The sequence below is a fragment of the Schistocerca gregaria genome, chromosome X (assembly GCF_023897955.1).
Source record: "Schistocerca gregaria isolate iqSchGreg1 chromosome X, iqSchGreg1.2, whole genome shotgun sequence".
In the NCBI taxonomy this organism is placed as follows: domain Eukaryota; kingdom Metazoa; phylum Arthropoda; class Insecta; order Orthoptera; family Acrididae; genus Schistocerca; species Schistocerca gregaria.
The window spans coordinates 309,770,252-309,788,982 of NC_064931.1; the positions used below are offsets into that span (position 1 = coordinate 309,770,252).

General features: G+C 38.4%; 1 protein-coding gene across 2 annotated transcripts in view; it reads left to right on the top strand.

The window, feature by feature from the left end:
- Positions 1-18,731, top strand: part of LOC126297566 (26S proteasome non-ATPase regulatory subunit 2) — a 116,997-nt gene that overhangs the window by 96,723 nt on the left and 1,543 nt on the right. For both annotated transcript variants that reach the window (XM_049988506.1, XM_049988507.1), the window contains exons 14-15: positions 4,585-4,790; positions 13,604-13,722. In XM_049988506.1, the coding sequence (XP_049844463.1) occupies positions 4,585-4,790; positions 13,604-13,722 (325 nt within the window). The remainder of the gene's footprint in view (positions 1-4,584; positions 4,791-13,603; positions 13,723-18,731) is intronic.

The window sequence follows — 18,731 nt, forward strand, 5'->3', positions numbered from 1 at the left end:
TCCATTCAATAAGCTATTGGAATGGGAACCATAAGTCCAGTCCCAGCACAATTTCAGCACGAATTTGTTAGTAGTTGCTGAAAGATTACATACCCCATAACTGTAGATCTCGTTTGTCTAGGGGGTTTCATCGTGTTCTTTGTCTGCAAAATGATCATTGCAACATCAAACATGGCTTCTGTTTAAATAAACTCCACCGGATTGGAAATACTTTTTGCTAAGCATTATATTTATTCAAAATTTTTGTTCTGAACTACACTATTTATCATGTAAGTTAGCACTTCTTAACATTTTACTGTCAACATAGATTATCTAACTCTGTTACACATCACTGGTTACAAAAGCACAACTGTCTTCCTCCAAGACTGAAAGAGAAGTGGCGGGCAAGCCAACATGTGTCCGGAAGTTGCAGATATTCCTGTTTCTTAGCTTCTTTGGCCTACTGACCTTACACACATCTTGAACAAGTTCATTATTTATTATGAAAGAACATATTCATAATTAAATTAATAAATTAAGCACGTTTTCTGGCAGCATAATACAGTAATGAAATTATTTCAACTCCTTACTAATAAATTAAGCACGTTTTCTGGGAGCATAATACAGTCATGAAATTATTTCAACTCCTTACTACGGGTATCGCACTCTTCGCTTTAGATAAACCGCATTTCCGACGGTTGATTACATTACAACGTCTATCAGTTTTCTTCAATAAAACCACAGTTTAAAGGTTTTCTGATCTCTTCTTGTCTGTGTTGTTTATCTTCCTTGTTCCACTTCTGCACAAAGCTACATTCTGACAAATAATTCAGAAAAGACTTCCTAACATTTAAATATATTGTATTAGATGTTAAAGTGTTCCTCTTTTTCAGAAACGCTTTTCTTGCTATTGACAGTATGCCGTTTATATTCTCTTTACTCTAGCCATTGCTATGTTTTGCTGACCAAATAGCAAAAACCTACTACTTCTAGTGTCTCATTTCTTAAACTAATTCCTTCAGCATCACCAGGTTCTATTTGACTGATGTTCATCTTATAACTGCATTTCAAGTCATTATGCATTCCATTCAGCCATTCTTTCAAGTTGTTTGTTGTCTCTGACAGAATTACAATCTGAGTTTTTTTTCCCTGTGAGCTTTAACTCCCTCTCCAAATTTCTCCTTCGTTTCCTTTTCTGCTTGCTCAATGTACAGATTGAATAACGTGGGGGAGAAACTACAACTCTGTCTCACTCCCTTCTCAACAAATGCTTATCTTCCATATCTTTGACTCTTATAACTGCAATCTCTCTTTCGCACAAGTTGTAAATAACCTCTCGATCCCTGTGTTTTATACCTGCTACCTTCAGAATTTTGATGAGTGGATTCTGTCAGCATTTTAAAAAGCTTTCTCTAAATATTCAAATGTTATATACATTACACCTTGTCGAAAATGACTTACAAGTTCATGATGCCCTCCATTGGTAATGCTGTAATTCAAAAGGATGTTGGTCCATCCTTAGCCTTGATGACAGGTTCCACTCTTGCAGGCATATGTTCAGTCAGGTACTGGAAGGTTTCTTGGGGAATGGCAGCCCATTCTTTACAGAGCACTGCACTGAGGAGAGGTATTGATGTCGGTCGGTGAGGCCTGGCAAATCATCCCAAAGGTGTTCTATAGGATTCAGCTCAGGACTCTGTGCAGACCAATCCATTACAGGGATGTTACTGTCGTGTAACCACTCTGCCACAGGCCGTTATGAACAGGTGCTTGATTGTGGCTTGTGGAGTATGGATGTAGATGTAGATGTAGATACAGATACAGATACCATCCCTAAATTGCTGTTCAACAGTGGATCAACGTAGGCTTTTGCTGTGATAGTGCCACGCAAAACAACAGGGGTGCAAGCCCCCTCCATGACAAACACGACCACATCATAATTACCACCACCTTCGAATTTTACTGATGGCACTGCACACAGTGGCAGATGAAGTTCACCGGGCATTCGCCATACCCATCCCTGCCATCGGATTGCCACATTGTGTATCGTGATTCATCACTCCTCACAACGTTTTGCCACTGTTCAATCATCCAATGTTTACGCTCCTTATACCAAGCGAGGTGTCGTTTGGCTTGATGTGTGGCTTATGAACAGCCACTCAACCATGAAATCCAAGTTTTCTCACCTCCTGCCTAACTGTCATAGTACTTGCGGTGGATCCTGATGCAGTTTGCATTCCTGTGTGATGGTGTGGATAGATGCCTATTACACGTTACAACCCTCTTCAACTGTCGGCGGTCTCTTGTCAGTCAACAGACGAGGTCGGTCTGTATGCTTTTGTGGTGTACGTGTCCCTTCATGTATCCACTTCACTATCACATCAGAAATGGTGGATGTAGGGATGTTTAGGAGTGTGGAAATCTTGCATACAGACGTATGACACAAGTGACACACAATCACCGGACCACGTTCGAAGTCCGTGAGTTCCGTGGAGCGTCCCATAATGTTCTCTCTCAAAGTCTAATGAGTACTGAGATCGCTTTTTAATTTCCTATTTGCTGTTAGTCTGCGTGTTCTGTCACAGTGCAATTTGGATCTAAGATTTTCCGTATTACTCTTCATTCTCCTATTTGGGATTCTTCATTGTCTCACTTTCTGCTTAAAATGAAAGTTGTAGCTCCAAGAAGACACACTTGTTTGATGACTGTGTTGCAGTATCAGTTTTGTGTATTCTCTGATGTAATTTTATTTGAGATATGTTTTCTGATTCTAAATGCTGTTTCCATTGTACAGCATTGAATTTCATAACCAGTCTTTTCCAGGCAAGTTTTCCAAAATATTTGAGTTGAGTAGCACACACAGTTTTCTTGGGTTTCTTTTTCAGAATTCTGAGTGGCAGATAGTTGGTAGTCATTTGTTTGTTGCAATTTGTTAATAATATTTGTGTAACTATTTACATACAAATTAAACAATGTAAATAAATTTGTGGTGTTAGCTGGTACAATTTGTAATTTTCACTACTAATACAGGGAAGTGTACTTCATTAGAGTAACTTAAAAAAAAAATTGTTGAATATCTGGCACACAGTGTTCACTTGACTTTGAATGATCAAATACAGCCTATCATTTTACCTCTCCTAAGCTTCACACAGTCCTCAAAATAGTACTTTCTGCTTCCCTGCTCTGCTTGTCTGCATTTTGAGTTTTTGTGTGTACTAAATAGTTTCACATATGCACCTTTTGTCTTTAGTTGTGTTTTATTTTTCCTGTATACAAGATATCCAGGAGGAATGCTCAGTATTCAGGGATATAGCAGGAATGATCATTCAAAACAAAAAAAGTCTAGCAACAATGGGCTCTAAAATGCGTACGTTAATAGCTGTGACCACTTATTCACCTTCGATATTGTAAAGTACATCTGTTCTACTGAACAAGTGCCCATATATCATAAGGTATTCCTTTTAGAGCTCATTTTTACTAGAGAAAATGATTTTGTATTGGTCCATACTACCTCCTCTCAAAATATGGAAAGCAAAGAGTATGCGGTAGGAGAGATTTTTTTCACAGTATCGAAGTAGTGGTCATAGCTCTTAAGGTATGCATTTTAGAGACCATGTTTACAAGACTGTTTTACTTCAAATGATCATTCCAGTCAAATATCTGAATATTGACCATTCCTCCTATGACACCCTGTACATTTAGTAAACCTGCCCTGATATTTGCACTTTTGTAATGAGTATTCCTTCAATAAAAGATTAATTTTGCTTTATCACTCTGTTTTACATAAATTGAATCTATTCTATTAAAGATAAATTTGATTCTGCAAATTTTCCAACACATTTCCAACACAGATATTGACTTCATTGTTATGTCAAACATTTTTCGTCATAATACTGTAGTCTGATAAATAAGGTCAGGTGCTGTTTATCGATGTCCACATAAGTTGAAAATCGATTAACAATAAGTTAAATAATGTGCAACAAACACATTTGTTTCTTTCATTCATTTATTGCCCCCCCCCTTTTAAACATACAGCTAGAGAAAGGCAGATCACTTGTGATAATCTCTTGTATTTACAACTGTTCTCTAAATTTTGCCTCCCCACTCCCTTGCCTCTCACATACACCCAAATGAAGTATTGAGAATCCTGGAAGTTGTGCTGTTGTTGTTACTGCCAATTTTTTTTCCAGAACTCAATTGCTGACATTGATATAGGTTGATCTTTAATTTTCTGACAGTATTTTTTTTTTACTTAATCAAGAAATACAACAGCTAGCTGCTTCCTATATAACTCTATTTATGCCGAGGTTTGTTTCAGGTCTTCATCCATCTCCAGTTGGTGTAATACATTTACGTTATCATCAATGCAACATTTTTATTCAACTGTATTTTGAATGCTACACTGACTTTTATTTTGCAACTAGAAACCTGAAATGCACATTGGCAGAAATCAAGTTATATAAAAAAAATGGTTATGTGCTGTTTTTCTTTTTTCTCCCCGTGATTTAATCCACAACCATGCAACTCAACCACTGTTAATACTGATAAATTAATATAGTTTGTGATTTTATGAGTATCTGGAAATACATGAAGGAACTGTTTCAGGCTTAGTGCAATGTTGCGTCAATTGGCCCAATTCCATGGGAAGGATCCCAATAATCTCTTCATGGTCCGCATTGCGCAGGGCTTGACTCATCTTGGTAAGGGCACATTAACCCTCAGTCCATACCACAGTGATCGTCAGTTGTTAAGCCCAGTAGCACTTGCCGGATTGCTTGCTACTCTAGTTGGATTCCTTGATGTCAAAAACAGTAAGTGTTCTTTCACATGTACATTTAGTTATTAAGACTTAAAAGCAATTATAAATTTCTTTTGTTGTTTAATTGAAGGTTAAGTCTATCCAATAGTAATAGATTTCATATTATACAAAAACTGATTACAGTATTATGACAATAGTAGCTGTAACTATAGTAGTAGTAGAGTTGGTAAAACAGTCCACGAGTGTACTGGTCCATAGTGTCCAATGGGCACAATATTTCGGTGATCAGACATGTCGCCATCGTCAGGCCCAACGAACTGAGCTCCTGAAGGTGGGTGGCCATCTTAAATCCTTTCCCCTCGCGAGGCGTTCTCTCCGTGCCCATGCATCAGCGTGTCACTGGGATGCTGGTATCGATGTCTGTGGTGGTGTCGGTGTAATTGCCTCGTCCACCCTAGTTGTCCATTCGTTTCCTTTGCTGAGCGTCTTTTTAATTAGCCTCAATGCCGGTTCCCATGCCCTGCTAAGGTGGTAGCCGTAATCTTGGTTGATGAGTCCATCCCTGGTACAAATTTCAATAGCCTTGACAATGACGACATGTCTGCCGAAATATTGTGCCCGTTGGACACTGTAATAATAATAATAATAATAATGAAGAATAAGAAGAAGATAAAAGTGTGTATAAGCTGATATATATATCTGAATAATTCTAAAGCCGGTTCTAGGCACTTCAGTCTGGAACCCTGCTGCTGCTACGGTCGCAGGTTCGATTCCTGCCTCGGACATGGATGTGTGTGATGTCCTTAGGTTAGTTAAGTGTAAGTAGTTCTAAGTCTAGGGGACTGATGACCTCAAATGTTAAGGCCCATAGTGCATAGAGCCATTTGAATAACTCTAAAGCATCCCCCTCAAACATATGTACTAAGGATACTTGAAAAAAGGGATTCCACATTTTCGCTGACGAGGAAATTTAAAAATTCTAATAAGCACATTTTCCTGTGACTTACAAAAGCCTTCATGTTCTAGATTTAGGGGTTGCATTTGCCTATTAAAAGAACCAGCTGTAATGCAAAATATTTAACAAGGAAGTGTGTGACATCATGTTTATTGTTTATGATAGGGTGAGATCCTTTGTACTCCCTAGTTATGACAGAACAGCCACTCATTCAGGTAAACATGTAACAGTGTTTGTTTAAGGTGAACTTGTCTTACAAAAATCAAAGTTTTTCCTGAGGGCTTTGCCAGTCAAGTCATTTGATCAGAGTTTGGCATCTTGTCAGCATTGATTTACTTACAGATTGATTGATTTACTTACAGATAATGCCTAAACTTAAACAGGAATGGGACAGGAAATTAACCATAATCCTTTTGATAAAAGAGCCTATCTTTTGCCTGAAGTGATTAGGCACATCTGTATCAGGATAGCTACCTGTGTTTTTGAGCATTCTTTCTCCCAAATATGAGTCCATTGTCTTAACTTCTGTGCCACCTTGCTAGACATGTAGGTCATGGCCAAGACAAGCTGTTTCTAGATAATATGACAGAGCCACTCTATTAAAGTAATATTAAATCCTGGTGAAGATGACCCTGTTCAAATGTGGTGAGTGCTTTGTATAATTTCTTTCATTATATCAGTGAGGAGCTGTGATGTAACATTTTCCTTTTCAGTCATCGCATTCTCGAAGAAATGTGTCAGTGACAAAAGTTGCAAAGGTTTAACTTGCTGCTTAATTATCATGAAACTCTGCCGTCATCCAAATAGCTGAAACAGTATAGTTGCTGAAACTTCCTGGCAGATTAAAACTGTGTGCCCGACCGAGACTCGAACTCGGGACCTTTGCCTTTCGCGGGCAAGTGCAAGGTTCGCAGGAGAGCTTCTGTAAAGTTTGGAAGGTAGGAGACGAGATACTGGCAGAAGTAAAGCTGTGAGTACCGGGTGTGAGTCGTGCTGCGGTAGCTCAGATGGTGAGCATTTGCCCGCGAAAGGCAAAGGTCCCGAGTTCGAGTCTCAGTCGGGCACACAGTTTTAATCTGCCAGGAAGTTTCATATCAGCGCACACTCCGCTGCAGAGTGAAAATCTCATTCTGGAGTATAGTTGCTGTCTGGTTCATAAGCACACAGAGAGCAATTAGCTACAACACTTGATGAAGACAGCTGGTTCAGTCAGTGAAATATTTAAAAGAATAGTACATATAGTTGCATACATAAAAACACACGGTGTTGATAAAGCACTGTTAATCTTGATGGTGCATCTTCTTGTGAAGCCTGACTAGTGAACCAGTTGAACTGATGACAGCATTAGTTAGTACTATTCACCCAATACCCTGAACAAAGTAACATATTCAATAGTATTCTCAAATGTAATGCTTGTAATATTCTCGCACTTTGTTCTTTTTTGATTATTTGTAACATACTGTCTATCTCACCATCTCTCATCACTCATCATCTAATTACAAGAGTGGCAATGGAGTTCATATGATGAATAAAATGAAAATGACATGCTTGCCATGTTTATTGATGTCTCTAGAAGAACCAGAAAAATCCTTAATAGGCACAGAATTAAATGAATCTTGTATCCCCTCATGAGATGCAACAGCTTGCTGAGTTTGATAAATAATAATTTGATATAAAATCTAAAGTGTTTGGATAGTTCCCTGTTACAAAAAAATTTTGTGTAACGGTCAGCTTGAAAATTTCTTGCTGTGGCAGTGAAAGACTTCGTTATTGATGTGGTCCTAGTTTAGGTCAATTCATTTTGTCAGGTGTGTTTCCAGTGAGTATAGTCTGTCTACAGAATATGATTCTGGAAAGTATACCCTTCACTATAACCTCCCTAAGCTTCCAAATACCTCATTTCCCCAGTTTCCAAAACACCTTTGCGAATTGATGCATTGCTTGGGATACAATCCATGGATCTTCATGTGTAAATTTTTTCCACATTTCATTGATAGAGAAGATTTTTGTAATACCTATCAGTCATTATTTTGTTATTATTTTACCTTTTGCAAGGCAATCAGTAAGGAGAAGAATCCCTCTTGCATCCTAGTAAACACTAGCTATAGTGTTTGGCCTACTTTTTATTGGGCTTTCATTGCCATTTCATTTCCATAAATAGTAGCTGTGCATCTCATCCAGTGGATCAATGCACAGTATTACTTAAATTCTTTTTAAAATGGTTCGCACATTACTGGAGTCACATCTGTAAAATAGTTGAATGTGAAACTATTTCAAAGTCCTGCTTGTGCATGAATTTGCTTTTTGTCAGCATTGAAAAAAATATAACAGCCATTGTGCACAAAGTTTTCTCAAGTTCAGTCACCTACTTCCTAACTGTAGAAAATCAAGGAGCAGACTTGCAGAGAGAGAGAGAGAGAGAGAGAGAGAGAGAGAGAGAGCACTAATTCTGCTGCTTAAAATGCATTATAAACAAATCAGTGTGCAGATAAAGTTCAATACTTTACTTTTGGTGTTTGTAACATGTACTAACATAACAAAAACAAAATATCATTTACATGCCTACGTGAGAATTTCTTGTCATCGCTCTCATATTGGGCATGTGGCTCTTGTAATGTTTCTACAAAATGTGTGATACTGATCACACAGGTAGCTGTCATCAAACAGTTGGATGATGCATATATTTGGAACTTAGAATAAAGCTATTACAATAATCGTGTTTGAGTAGTTGTGCTCCTTAAATTATCCTCTATTTTAATACAAATTTGAAACTTATCAGTCAACTTGTGTTTTTCCACAAGCACCTTCTTTCGGGAGTATTTTACCAAACAAGTGATGTCTATCCACAATGCATAGTATCTGACCAGCAGACTCCAATTTTAACTCACTGCTGCTTGGAATCTGTCTTTTTTGGACACCAGGCAGCGCATAGTAAAGGTCCCGTGGCCTCACTGTCCAGTTTTTTGGAGAAAATTAATCATTTCTGGTTTTGAAAGCAATAACACTGTCTAGAAATATGTCTTTAAATGTGCCTGGTTGTACAGAACTAGAATTAATAGGTAATTGGCATAAAATTGTATGGATTTTTGAACATTTGACAAACACAGTTTTTGTGAGTGCTTTGTTAAACCATATTCTATGTGTTACAAACTGGCACAGATATTTTCTTTCCATGTTTATGTTCCACTCTGGTCTGCTGTGCATAATTAAGAACGTACATCACAGTACTGTGCACAGAAGCTGTTTGCTTTACATTGTTAACAAAGGTGGCCTAAAAATCATTTGTTGCTGTACCTTCACAGTAAACGATAAAGTCCTACTAAGCAAAACAGTTTGATAACCAAAATTTATATGTATTACAGTTAGTGACAATTTAGCTACTGTAGTGCTGTTTTGTGATTCCTTTTTGTTATATATCTTTCACTAATTTTAAATCCATCCAGCGTGTCTTTACAGTAGGTTTGGTCTACTGTTTCAGTGCAACTCTGTGAACTTTTTATGTGTGTTTTAATGTTTAACCCATTCAGATATGGTATTGCATTCATTTTTTTTACCACTGAATGTGGTAGTGTTAAGTATCCAGCTTCCCCGACTAAACAGTTCATAGATCAGGGTTTCCTAAGCAGTCTGTCACAATGTATTAGCATTGGCTCTTCCTGTGGTGTTTGTTGCAAATTTTGGTCTGTCCTGAGATTTAAGCTTTATAAATTTATGGTACAGAGCATTCTGGTTTTTAACGTGAGTTGTAATAGCTCATGATAAATTTCAAGATAGTCTGTATAAGTTGGTTTCGAGATAGTCTGTACAGTTTGATGCCTACATATAGTAGGCAACTATCTGTTGCCAGTAATGTGAGTCATTGTACAAAGCTGGAACAGTGACTACCTTGCGATGTTTTATGAAGTACTATATTCATATTTTGAATGGAAGTGAAACAAAAAGTTTAAAAAATGTGAATAGGCCTACATATGGTTTCTTTTTTGCCCTGCATTTCATCAGTGCTACAGACTCTGCGTGACAAATGACAGTGGGTTTATTGCAGCAATGCGGGGTGTACCTGTAGTAAGAACCAACAGAAAAGTTGAATAGCCAATGTGGCAACTAGAACACAAACATCAGTTCTGCCTACACACTGATGTCACAGCATAATTTTGCAGTCCAAGTTGCATCATACCAAAATAACTATGAAACAGATCCCTACAGCTGACATGCTTTATGTGGTGAACATGCATATAGCTTCATAATGTTCAGTAATTGATGATACTTTGTTGCACTAATTGTTGGGTAGCAGAGGCTGATGGATGGGTGCTGAAGGAAATACACTGTGGCCTAAAATCTTCACCTTTCTGGCTGCTGGGTGAGCTGAGGCTAGTATATTGCAATGAGTGAGTTTGTAGCAAATATGCAGAGGACACCTTCTGCACTTGCCTCTTTGGTTGCCATTTCTGCTGCTCCCAGCTACTGTTACTTGGATCTCAGACTCGGCTCCACATAGTAGCTGCATTGGTAGAAATTTGGATTGCTGCTACACACGAAATGGAACAGAGAAATTGCTGGCTGTCATCTTGTATGCTGTATCCCTGTGTATGGGACTGATGATTTTGAATGTACCTTTTTCATTTTGGGAATTACAGAATCGTATCTGACTGGACTCCCGAGAACCATTTATTCAACTGATCAATAGGGGAAGTTTGAAACCTAATACTCATTGTATTAATGTATTGAGTTTTCACTTTTTGTAAAAAATATTGTAGATTATGAGACATTATCATGATAATATGGATGATTATGGTACTAGAAAGACATTTAAAGAGGCTGCAACATCGTCAGTTGCCAATATACAGTTTCTACGCTTTCTGTTGTTAGAAATTACAAAATGTTACTTATGAGTAGAAATGTTTTGTAATGTAGTCTAATGTGTGTTGTGCACATGTGGTTGTCATACGTCAGAGAAGCCCTCTATAGATCCAGTGATGAGATATATATGTCAAGTCTGGGGTGGAAATATATCAGCTTGATTAATTACAGAGGAGAACATTTGTAATTCCAGCTAAGAAAAAGATGATCTAGACTTTGTGTTAGGAAACCTTGAGAGTGATCATAGTAAGGTCGTAGAATTAGTCTTACTTATTAATGCTAACAATGGCTACATTGAAGTAGGAACAGAAATATCAATAAAACCTTAAGTAAATGCTATCAAAATCTCAAATTTTGATTGATATATATATTGTGAGGATAAGTGTTTTGTAGGTGATGGTGGCATATTTATTGCTATAAAGATACAATCATTTCTAATGGAGTCATTACAGATTCCAAATGTGTAATACATTTGTATGCATCAAACGTGGGTCAAAAATGATTTGTAGATCACATGTCTTAGGAACTGCAGTGGCAGAACATTTCAGAGAAAACTTGGAGAGTACTGTGCTCAAATTTCATGAGCATGATGTGGTAGATATTTCAACTCTGCAGCATATAATATGTGCCAGGGACAGAAACGAGTTTGGGGCTGTTATAAATGTCTTTTCTGAAGATTCTTGAACAAAAATGGTTACAGACCCGAACGTCTTAGATCTCCTAGTAACTAAAAGATACAAACATTTGAAATCAGTTAAAATAGAGCAAGGAATTGATGATCATAATGCTGAGATTGCATCAAATACTACAGTTTTTTAAAGACTGTTAAAAAATATAAGATAATGTTTCTGCTTAACAAGTACATGACAAACAAGTTGTAGATTAACTGCCCCTGCAGCTGAAACTTTGGACTATTAGTGGATAAAATTCAAGAGTATTCTATAGTTTTTTTGTGCATGCATGTGCCATGAAATGCTGTGAGGAATTAAACAGAGCTGCTATGTTAGAAAGTTATTACGGAAGCAAAGATAGCTTCATCAGAAATTTTAATGAATTCAAAGCTGTGTTGATGAGCGAAGTCAAAATTATCATAACAAGAGCAATACAAGAACCATTCAGTGAATTCAAAAGTGAAATTTTATGCATCAGTCAAATGAGAAACCTTAAGTTTTTGTCTTGCATAAAGGATAGGATGGTGAAAGATCAAAATACTGAATTCTGCCTACAAGAATTGCTTCATTATGGAAAATCGTAGAGCAGTTTCTCTTCTCAGTCATCACACAATCATCACAATTACAGAAATGGAGATAGGTGATTGCAAAATAGAAAAATCGGTTAAACTCACTCACCTGAAGAAAGGCACCTGGATGTGATATGATGCCTTTGTTGTAGCAACAACTGTTAACTGCATTGGGCAAATGTAAGTTGCTACAAATCTATATTGCTGACCTGATTCTATTGGAGAGCCATAGAATATGTTGTATGCACCTTACAAACATAAATAGTCCTCTTCAGGAATCCACATGTATTCTGCAAACATCAGTCCTTCAAACCTCAGCTTGCTGTGTTTGTAAATGAGCTCCAGAAGGCAGTAGATATTAGCATACAGGTTGAGGTCATATTCCTTTTCTTCTGGAGAGTGTTCATTGCAGTTCCACAGTATTCCCTGCTGAGCAAAATAAGAGCTTACAGAACAGCTTTGTAATTAAATGGGGACTCCGTTGGAGATAGAACTAAGCACCTCATACTTATTAGATAGAGATTTTCAGATATAGAACTGTCTTCAAGTCACCCTTAGGTAATGTTAAAAGGCCATTACTATTCATATTTGGTGTGTGTGTGTGTGTGTGTGTGTGTGTGTGTAACAACTTGCTAAATAATATTATAGGCTGTGTGAGACTTTTCATGATTATGATGGTGTTACTAAGGAACTAGCAGTGCTGTGAACTGTTAGTGAGCTACAACATTACCTGTGAAGGCTTGACTCATGGAGCAGGAATTTGCTGTTGACCTTCAATGTAACAAATGTAATGTGTTGTGCATAAATAGGTAGAAAGTCCTATTATACAAGTAGTTATAAATACCTGGAAACAGTAGCAGTTGTTAAATATCTAGAAACTTTCATCTGAATGAGCTTAAAGTCGCACAGCCAATATAAAACTTATTGTAGGGAAGGTAGATCCCAGACTGAGAGATTCAACTAGCTGTTGAGAACTGCGTGTAAGTCTGGAATCTTTACTAGTTAAGATTGATGGGCGATGTAGAGATTGAAAAAAGTTCTGCGTGTTCCGTGAGTTCCTTTAGAAAGTATGAGGGCATCACAAAGATACTTATCCAGCTCCAGTGACATATAGTAGTAGACAGGTTTTGTATTTAAAGAAGAGGCTTACTTTTAATATTTTAAGAAGATTCAAGCAACATTTTACTTGATTTTACATTGTATTGTCAGTGACAAAAATACCAAGACCACTAAACAATGCGACAACCTAAGTTCAAGTATCCAGCTTCAACTAGACGTGCCATTTACATTTGTCAGGTATGTGATCAAAGATAAGAGTAGTGATTAGACAATTCATTGAAGGAAAAATATTTCAGTATATGTAGGACTGGAATCAAGAGTGTGAAAGTTTACCTGATTTAGAATGTAGGTATTGTATCACATCAATCAACTTTGAGGCTAGCAATTGCCTAGGAGGCCATGCACAAGTGCATTAAAACCCAGCTGTTTTGCTGGAATATTTGTTTTCTGGTATTTCCACCCATAGTGACTTTCATTTCCACTATATATTCGTACACAACTGCTCAAATAAATGAGAATATGATTAATACTATTTCCTGTCTTGCAGAAGTATGTACCTTGGGTCTGTAATTATTTTAAATTCAACTGTATCTTATTTCCTATATTGATAAAATTTCTATTACCTGAACTGAAAATCACCATAAGCAGAAACTACCTTCAAACCGAGAGAGCCTAAATGATTTTCTGTGTGGTGTTGATTGCTTGACATTCTCATTCAGTATATAACAACTAATTTCAAACATTAAATTTCCAGTAATCCTTGGACGATCTCACTATGTGCTGTTTACATTAGCAGCAGCAATGCAACCAAGGATGCTTGTTACATTTGATGAAGAGCTGAATCCACTGCCTGTTGCTGTTAGAGTTGGTCTGGTAAGCACCTAGAGTTTCCATTGCTAATGTGATATTTTGAAAACTAATATTCAACTTGTTAAGCTGGAATTTATTTTCAGTAAAATACTGTAAATAGAGTCTGAATGTAGTGCTTAGTTAAGAATATTTTTGACTGTATTGTGCTTTCACAATGTGGCACTCTGTGAAAAATATTTTAAACTGCTTATCAAAACTTTAGGACCTAATTGGAACAATGGGTGTCTTAGTAAACGTTTCAGTAAACAATTTTAATAATACACTCCTGGAAATTGGAAAGAGAACACCGTGAATTCATTGTCCCAGGAAGGGGAAACTTTATTGACACATTCCTGGGGTCAGATACATCACATGATCACACTGACAGAACCACAGGCACATAGACACAGGCAACAGAGCATGCACAATGTCAGCACTAGTACAGTGTATATCCACCTTTCGCAGCAATGCAGGCTGCTATTCTCCCATGGAGACGATCGTAGAGATGCTGGATGTAGTCCTGTGGAACGGCTTGCCATGCCATTTCCACCTGGCGCCTCAGTTGGACCAGCGTTCGTGCTGGACGTGCAGACCGTGTGAGACGACGCTTCATCCAGTCCCAAACATGCTCAATGGGGGACAGATCCGGAGATCTTGCTGGCCAGGGTAGTTGACTTACACCTTCTAGAGCACGTTGGGTGGCACGGGATACATACGGACGTGCATTGTCCTGTTGGAACAGCAAGTTCCCTTGCCGGTCTAGGAATGGTAGAACGATGGGTTCGATGATGGTTTGGATGTACCGTGCACTATTCAGTGTCCCCTCGACGATCACCAGAGGTGTACGGCCAGTGTAGGAGATCGCTCCCCACACCATGATGCCGGGTGTTGGCCCTGTGTGCCTCGGTCGTATGCAGTCCTGATTGTGGCGCTCACCTGCACGGCGCCAAACACGCATACGACCATCATTGGCACCAAGGCAGAAGCGACTCTCATCGCTGAAGGCGACACGTCTCCATTCGTCCCTCCATTCACGCCTGTCGCGACACCACTGGAGGCGAGCTGCACGATGTTGGGGCGTGAGCGGAAGACGGCCTAACGGTGTGCGGGACCGTAGCCCAGCTTCATGGAGACGGTTGCGAATGGTCCTCACCGATACCCCAGGAGCAACAGTGTCCCTAATTTGCTGGGAAGTGGCGGTGCGGTCCCCTACGGCCCTGCGTAGGATCCTATGGTCTTGGCGTGCATCCGTGCGTCGCTGCGGTCCGCTCCCAGGTCGACGGGCACGTGCACCTTCCACCGACCACTGGCGACAACATCGATGTACTGTGGAGACCTCACGCCCCACGTGTTGAGCAATTCGGCGGTACGTCCACCCGGCCTCCCGCATGCCCACTATACGGCCTCGCTCAAAGTCCGTCAACTGCACATACGGTTCACGTCCACGCTGTCGTGGCATGCTACCAGTGTTAAAGACTGCGATGGAGCTCCGTATGCCACGGCAAACTGGCTGACACTGACGGCGGCGGTGCACAAATGCTGCGCAGCTAGCGCCATTCGCCGGCCAACGCCGCAGTTCCTGGTGTGTCCGCTGTGCCGTGCGTGTGATCATTGCTTGTACAGCCCTCTCGCAGTGTCCGGAGCAAGTATGGTGGGTGTGACACACCGGTGTCAATGTGTTCTTTTTTCCATTTCCAGGAGTGTATTTAGAACTGGGTTCCTTAGCCATGTGACACAACATAATTTTTCCTTGATTAAATAGCATTTATTAGTATACCATGGTCAGTTCATTTCGGCCACTATAGCTATAGATAATTGCAGTTAACTAAAGAAAAATGTTGTTGATAAATAATTAAATAACAGTTTTATGTGTACAGGAAGGTGTGCTTCTTTTTGATCAATACATACTAAAAGAATTTTCTAAACTGTTAACTAAAAACTTTGAGCTACAAAATCCAACTTTTCTCAAATTTTATTTTGTTGATTCGCAAGATTCTCAACCAGACCAGGACACTAATTTTTATTATGATTATTGCATACATGACTTTTGATAGAAAAATGATAAATTGCAGCAAGGAAGATATTACAAAACCATGACATTTACTAAATCTTTCTGTTAAGGGTTAACGTCAACTTAATCACAACTGCTTTTGATACATCAAACTCACAAGCACTCTTGTCATACATGTGCTACTAACATCGCCTGTAATTTAACCTTTTAACTGCTTCTGAATATATATAACCAACACTTGGTACACATACTATTAGTTTGGAAAGACGTACTGTGAATGTAAGAACCATCTCACTTCAATAGGGGTGAGAGAAAGTGTGGTGGGGGCAGGAGGAGATGGATGGTGAAATGGGGGGGGGGGGGGGGTGAAATGGACAGATAATGAGAGGAGGAGAGGGACAGACAGAGAGAAGGAAGGAGGCGATGGACAGAGAGAGATGCACAATTTATGTGCTGTATGTGTACACAGATGAAGCCATGGATAAAAGCTAGTGTGTTTGTGTTTTACTCACAAAGCTTCAAGCAGTTATTAGTCATATTAGTAACAGCATTACTACATTAGTGAAAATCAGTATAAAGGCATTGTTATTTGTAAGAAAATTAACATTATCAGTTGGAATTGTTGCGTACAGTGTGCATTCACTAATACGAGATCCAGTAACTGACATATGCAGTCAAATGGTATCACATTTGATTTCAGGAGTATGAAACTCGGTATAAAGACAGTCACCTCTGTGCAGTGTTAGTGTGTATGTAGGTGTCTTTCCTACAGATAGGAAACATATAATATTAGTGACAGTGCATATTGTGTACATAAATCACAATTGTGACATAGCCACATTTCGTGTGATGGAAAACAAAAATTGGTGCATAGAAGGCAATGGGCCCCTCTAATCATCCAATCACCAAGAAGTTGAACCATTCAAGTACAGTGATTTATGATTTCATTAGATTCAGAACACAGTATGGACAGGATGGAAAATGTGGGCAAAGTAAAAAATTATCTGAGACATTGAAATGATTACTTCTGCACCAAGCAAGAGCCATAAGCTGTGGCAATTCGAGGCTGTATGTGAACTGAAGAGCAATACAAGAAGAGTGGGCAACAATTTCACTGCAAGAACCACAAATCCTAACAAAATCAGTGCCAAAGAGAATTTTTGAGGTAATCAGGAAGAACAGAAGTGGGACAAAGTACTAACAGTGCAATTACACAACAGGACAGCAAGTACCATTTTCCATCCATGAGTTGGAAATGCTTTATTTTGTTACTTATATTATGGAAGAAACTATGTAACTATGTCATGATTGTTTATGTTTTGATATGTATCTACTACTTTTATCGTAAATTCAATACATATACACTTCAGACACTGTATATTACTTCCATAGGAAGCCTGCCTTTATACTAATTTCCACTACTGTATTGTTCATAAGTGGTAGAAATAGCGTTATTCATTTTCTTTCATACCTCTTGCCAGAATTACAGTGCAGTAGTATTTAGGAAGCTGTTCATAGATGTGCTACCTAGTTTGCCAGATGAGGAAGTAGAAATGTTACTTATGATCAGTGATAGTGAGAAAGAGTTTAATTTTCCTTGGTCTTCTGATGAGGATAGGATCAAGAAAATAGTTCTTTGTGTTTCCTGTGCTGAACTTCCTGGAGTGAAACTATGAAACTAATGATGATGATGGAACAGAGAGAGTTACCCTTCAGTCTGTCGACAGTTTTTAGTAGGTGGGAAAGGAACTGCGTCCTGTGACACTCAACATTGATTCATAAAAATCTGGTGTAAGTTTTATACTTACAAATAGCTGCAAAAAGAAGAAGAAGAAGAAGAAGAAGAAGGAAGAGACTGCCAAGTATTGTAAATACAGTGTGTAGAATGTTGACAATCAAGGAAACAGTTGTTTAATGTCTAGAGAGATACAAATATGCATGAAATGTATTGTTTCTTAGCAGGAACCCTGTTGTGTCAGGAATAGTATATACATATTGATAGTAGAGGACAAAGAGATTCTCTTCTCCATGCTCCAATTTTTGGTAAGGTAATATCTGTTGTTCCTCCATATTCTACACCTTTGTGATGACATTCTTCCTCAAGGGAACAGGCTGTTCAAGATATGGTCAGTTGCTGGGCGGGTAAAAGGAAGGTTCATATGTGCTCTTAAACCATTTAAAAATAAGTTTATTGTTGAAAGCCTCTGCCTGTTGTGAGGGCATCGTTGAACCAGTGGCACTGAAGTGTTATGAAGAGAAGTGCGTACATTGACCACATATTGTATTGTTGAAATGACATTTAAAAAAATGGGCCACCAGTGCTATCTCAGAAAACTGAACCAAAATGTGTGCTGCGTTACAGGGATGGGAGCACTAGACAACTGTAGCATAATACTGAGTTTATTTGAAAAAACTATTATGTGGTGTAAAATACTTTTTTCTTTCACACTTTATATATGTGTGTATGGGATTCACGTGTTACTTTCAAATTCCCTATGGGGAAAAAAGTTTATCAGTGTTACAGTTTCATCTGACTATTCATAAAATTCTAGAGAGAATTGTGACCAAAGAGATCAAAACCAAACCAAAAGACTGCTGATCTGAAGCTGAAAACGCCTTGTACTTAACAAGGAAAGCATGTTTCAAGCATTTTTAATCATCTCAACAAAAAAAAGAAAAGAATAAATCAAGATTTTTGGCAAACAGTGCTGTGTGGGACTGTGTGCCATTCCATGTTTTGAAATGTGTACTGTACCTAAAAAAAAATGATGAAATGTAACATTTTCCTCTTTCATGTAATGTTTTGTTACAATCAGTAAGTAAGTAAATAAATAAAGAGAGAAAATAGTGATGATAATTTAGAGAGGCAGGTGTGCCACATTGTGCAACATAAATGACCAGCATAGGAGGGACTGGCACTAGACATGCTATGTCACATGCAGCAAGTGCACATTTAGCATGAACTCAGCAGCAGAAATGTTAAAATGAGGGGGCATGTATTTTGCTTCACTTGTCTGTGCCA